Source organism: Aythya fuligula, chromosome 1 (assembly GCF_009819795.1).
Source record: "Aythya fuligula isolate bAytFul2 chromosome 1, bAytFul2.pri, whole genome shotgun sequence".
NCBI classification, from domain to species: domain Eukaryota; kingdom Metazoa; phylum Chordata; class Aves; order Anseriformes; family Anatidae; genus Aythya; species Aythya fuligula.
In genome coordinates, this window is record NC_045559.1 from 189476914 (window position 1) to 189482150 (window position 5237).

General features: G+C 53.2%; 1 protein-coding gene across 1 annotated transcript; it reads right to left on the reverse strand.

The window, feature by feature from the left end:
* Positions 1-1904: 1904 nt before the first annotated feature.
* On the reverse strand, positions 1905-4707 carry C1H11orf87 (chromosome 1 C11orf87 homolog). The gene has a single exon (XM_032208220.1). The coding sequence runs from the start codon at positions 4662-4664 to the stop codon at positions 4185-4187; it is 480 nt and encodes a 159-aa protein (XP_032064111.1). The 5' UTR covers positions 4665-4707; the 3' UTR covers positions 1905-4184.
* Between the last annotated feature and the right edge of the window lie 530 nt (positions 4708-5237).

Here is a 5237-nt window from a genome sequence, read left to right on the forward strand (position 1 = left end):
ACAAGAAAAGCACAGTTGCTTCAAAACACTGGACATAGTTTTCCAGAAACAAGATAGCAACTACTCAGGAATGCCGTGGAAAACATTAATCACATAGTAATTTGCTATTTACATTGAAGATAGTAGCCTTTAAAATGAATTAAAAACTAACAGGAAAGAAATAAAAAAAAAAAAAAAAAAAGGAAAACAAACAAAACTAAAACAGGTTTTTGTCATGGGACAGTTTTGCCTATAAGGTGGAATCTCTGTTCTTTGTTTTTTGTCCAGCATTTCTTTGGAGATATATATCTGTGTATGTGCAGATATATGTCTGGGAGAGGTTTATCAAAAGCGAAATCATGCCTGGATGGCAAGCTGGCAAATCTCATCTCAGAGACTACGTTTGCAGTAGACAAACCCCCTCCGAAAAAAAAATGCTGGACCAATACATGTGAACGAAATGCCTCTCCCTGTCCGTGACCCATGCAGGATCCATGAGCATGCCACGGGCCGGTGAAGCGGGGCTGACCACAGCCAGGCTCGGCGTCCCAGGTGGTCCTGTCCCCACCAAAATGCCGAGCATGGCAAGCAGTGGGGATGAGGGATGCTGCCACCCATTGCCTGGATGACAGACGGGCCCGAGGTCCCTTCACAGTCAGCAGATGCCACTCGCATTGCTGTCAGTGGGAGCTGGACGGAGCCCCGGGGGAGCAGCAAGCTCTGGGGATGCCCCGCAGGATGAGGAGTTGCTGGCTCGCTGGTCCAGCCCCGGCGCTGCCACCCAGCTTTGGTGAGGCTCTACAAAATAAGCGACTGCAGTCGTGCTCCTTCCGTGGGACGATGACCGGACCGGGCTGGTGAGCACCACGGCACTTCTTCTTACACCTGCAAGATGCAACAGGCCCCGATTTCTTATTCTGAAGCAGGGAAATCCAGCCAGAGGACGTGCCCCTTACCAGAGGAAGGACTGTCTGTTCTCCAGCAGCCAGCACGCAGCTGTCCAGGCTCCAACGTAACTTGCCAAAAATACAGTGCAAATTTTTAACAGTTCGCAGGAAAAAGAACGTCCGCATAGTCAGGGTATAAATCCTTCCTTACGTACGAGAATGGATCAAGCATTCACCCAGCATCTCTATCAAATATCGTAGAAAAGGTTACACAAAAATATTTAAGTATATGGATACAGATACATAGATATTACACTTGCATAAAATATGTAGATTCAAAACCCTTTGGGCAGTTTCACAGTTAGCTGAAAATGTATGCTTTAGAAATATGAACAATTTCCTACACTTTTCTAGTTTAAGAAGGAGGGGGAAAGGGAAGAAGCATCAGCCTTATTAATACTGAATGCTAACTGCAGAAGTTTAGCTGTAGCTGTAGGGTTTTGAAGCAATTGATTTGACAGAACCTCCAAGCATAAACTCTGTTTTAAAAATCCACATTTATTCCCTAGATTGCTTATTGTTTCATGAAAATGAAAGCCTACGTGTCCTGCTTGTATCAACTGGATCTCCTGAGACCGTTCAATTAAACCTCATAGGCTTACAATACTTCAAGGTAGGGCCGTGTACTGGGAGAACGCATGAACCTTATTGCAGTATTCCTGTGTGATAAAAGGAATTTATAACTTCTCGCATCTTGTGTAACTTAACTTTAGAAATGCAAAACCTTAAATGACACCACAAGAAGCTCACAGTTCTGAGAAAATTAAAGTCAGTATGAAATTTTACTTATAGACCACATAATTTACATAGATTTACATAAATACAGAGATATTAAAATAATAAATCAAAGCTAATTAACAGAGGATAGAGGTTTACATGATAACATTTTAACTCTAGTTACATTTTTTTGCAACTACTTTTTAGTGTCATGAGATAATATAAATAATATATATACCTATATATTCGTAATATATATAAAGATATATATATATCTCCATCCTTCTTTTTTTATTTTTTTCTTCAAAAATAGGGCAATTTTATAACTGCAATGAGATGTGACAAGCAGTACACTTCTGGGGAATTATTGCATGCCTTGAGTGCATAAGGCAGAAGGAAGAGTATCTGACTTCAGACACTAAAGAAGTGGAACCATCAACCAGAAATGCACTGGAGTGATCTGGAACATCTTATTGCTTTTATAAAACTCGAAATTATACACTGGTTTTATAAGAAAAGGCACAAAATAAAGGGGGAAAGTAATATCTCTCTATTTAGTGGAGATCAACGACCAGGAAGCTCCGTTACTGCTCACTGAACTCTCTTCATTGTCCTAAATCTATTCCCTGTGGTGCAATACCGTGCTGCAGTTGCATAAGGAGGTTAAACACAAAAGTTCATGCATCCTTTATTAGGGGAAACAAAACAAAAGCCCGTTTTCCTCGCCCAGCAACGACGCAGGAGCCATCAGCATCTGGTGGCACCAGCTGCCGGGGAGCATCGGCCACTGGTGCGGCCGTGCCGCAGCGTGAAACCCGGTGGGCTCCAGGCACGTCCCCGCACTAACCTCGGCTGGCGGAGCAGCTCCTTGAGCGAGCGGGATGCTACAGCACCTGCCCACAGCGCCGGACACACGGATCCAAACCCAGCGGTCATTGCCCGTCAGGCCAGGCAAGATCAGGAAGGGGTAAAACGGGGTAACAGAGGCGCTGCCCTGAAACCTCCACGTTTTGGCGCTGTCGAAGGATTAGGGAGTGCTTCTGCCGCCCTCCTCCCTCCTTTTACCTCGGTGAGCAGCATTCACTCCCCGCCTGTGCCCAGGGTTTTCCAGCCCAGCAGCCACACCGGGAGGCAGAGTACAGCAGAGTGGGGACAAAACAGTAAGAACTGTGGACTACTATCTCCTCGCACCACTTTGAATGCCGGGATAGGAAAGGAAAAAAAGAAAAGAAATCCCTCGGGATTACTTTTCCTTTGCTGTATTTTTTTAGATGCTAATCTGCACAGTAGAGGGCTGCCTCTGCTGTGATACCACACGAGATGTCTCAAAGTTTGGACACGGCACTCTGCTAAGGCACCTCCAAGGGACGGGCACGGATTTAATCACTGAGCAAAGCCGCATTCGCTGTACCGGGGTTCCTCCAGCACGCACATCACCAGCAGCCCCTCACACCTGCCTGCCACACACAGAACTCTGCTGGTGTGTGCTCAGGAGAAACCACACCAGCCACTTCTGAAATAAACAATTGCCGGGGTTTCCGAGCTGACATTTTTCGCAACCGCATGGTTTGCTCCCCAAAAGGGGGAAAATTAAGTGTTGCGCATCCTTAACTGCCTACTGGGTTAGGAGGGATAAAGATACATATCAGCCAAAAAAAAAAGTAGGAGTCAGCCCCGTTCTGCTGCAGGATTCCTTGCCGGGAGGTGAAGCTGTGAACGCAGCGCAGTCGGAGCGGGGTGCCTGGTGCAGAAGCGGGTTTCTTTGGGGACCACCAGGAGGGACAAGGCCACCCTCCCTCGGGGCGCACCGCCTCGCACAGCCACACAGAACGGTGCCGGGTTTCGGGGTCTGTGTCACGGGGGTGTTTGAAGATGAGGGATGCTGAGGGGAGAGGAAGGCTCTGCTCTGCTCTGCCCATCCTGCTGGGTGGACGGCGGGGGGCTCAGCGCTGCAGCTGGGGGACGGGGCCGTGGGGTGCCCGCAGTTTTCTAACGCCCAATTGGGGGTGGACATTTCTACACGAAACAATATCCAGTCCTGGAAAGGAGTGAGAGGGGTGGGACAGGGGCAAAGGTCCTGGCACAGAAGGAGAGACCACGGTGGGCTGTCACCCTGCTCCGAGGGGACGGGGGGTCCCGAGGTGCCCGCCAGACCTGCCTCACCCCCTGCACCCCTCACCCGCGCCCCAACCACGCCATGCAATGGTGACAGAGGGAGCAGGGGGAGCCCAGGAGAGTGGGATTGCCCCGGTCCTCGGGGTAACGACGTCCGGGGAAAAGGGACCCCCACCCCTGACCCTCTCCTCCAGGTGGACGATGGTGTGTGGCAGCTGAGTGCAGCTCCTTCTCCAGTAAAAAGACGCATCCTTTCCTTGCACACAGTCAATGAGAAACGCAATGTGATCTGTCATGCGCTTGGATCGGGGGCTCGTTTGTTCGTCTGAATTAGCAACGTTTTTTTCTTCTTCTTCGGGGACAAGAATAATCACTCAGGTATTTACAAACACCAACCAGCGCCGTCGCGAGGTCTCCCCCAAACCATCATGACAAAATCACCGTCTGCAAGAGCCCCGCGCCAGCTGTGTCCAAAGAAGCCCGTGGCTGCTGGGAGCTGGGGGCTGCCGAGGGAGAGGGGCGCTGGATCTCCGAGTCCTGGGGGGGTCTTCCCAGGCGGCTGTCTCTTCCTTGGGGCGCCTCTCCCCGCGCCCCTGTCCCGGGGTGCTGCCGGCTGCCGCTACTGCTGCTGCGGGTGCAGTGGTCCCTTTCGTACTCCTCCTGAGCCTTTTGCATCTTCCGCTTCTTCATCTTCCTCTTGTGGACGTGGAAGGTGGTGAGGGAGAGGAGGATCAGGCAGAAGATGAGGGTGACCAGGACGATTAAAACCAGGGTGGACGAGAAGGACTGGAAGAGCTGACCCACTTGCGCGATGCAGGTGCTGCTGGCGTTCAAGGCGGCAGACGTCCTGTTCAGGAGGCAAGGCGGCAGGGACAGCCTCAACTCCTTGGAGAGCTTGGCACTCATTGAGGAGGCTTCGCAAAGACGAGGATCTCCCTCCCCTCTCTGAAGACGCCGAAATTTCCAGCCGCTGCCGGGCTGCTGCGGCCGGCCGGGCGCTCGCTGCCGATGCCCGGGGTGCTGCCGGCTCTGCCTCTCGCTCGCCCTCGAGCCCCAGAGCAGCCTGCGAAGGGGGAGCCGGACACATCAGCGCCCACCCTGCCCCGATCCCCCCCACCCCTGGCACTGGGACGGGGGGCAGCCAGCCCCGCCGCCCGCCCCCCAGCCCCTTACCTGCGCCGGAGGAGGCGGCCGGGGGGCGGCCCGGCGGCGGCGGGCGCTGGGGGGGCTGCGGCAGCGCCGAGCGGTGCGGAGCGGTTGCGGAGCGGAGCGGAGCGGAGCCGCCGCCGCTTCGGGGAGCGCCGCCCGCAGCCTGGCACCGCCCCGGCCGCTGACGTCAGGGTGGGGCCGCCCACCCCCTGCCCCCATCCCCACCCCACCCCCGGCCCCCCTGTGTCATCCCCATCCCACCCCCAGCCCACCCCCGGCCCCCCTATTCCATCCCCATCCCACTCCCAGCCTCCCCATCCCACCCCCACC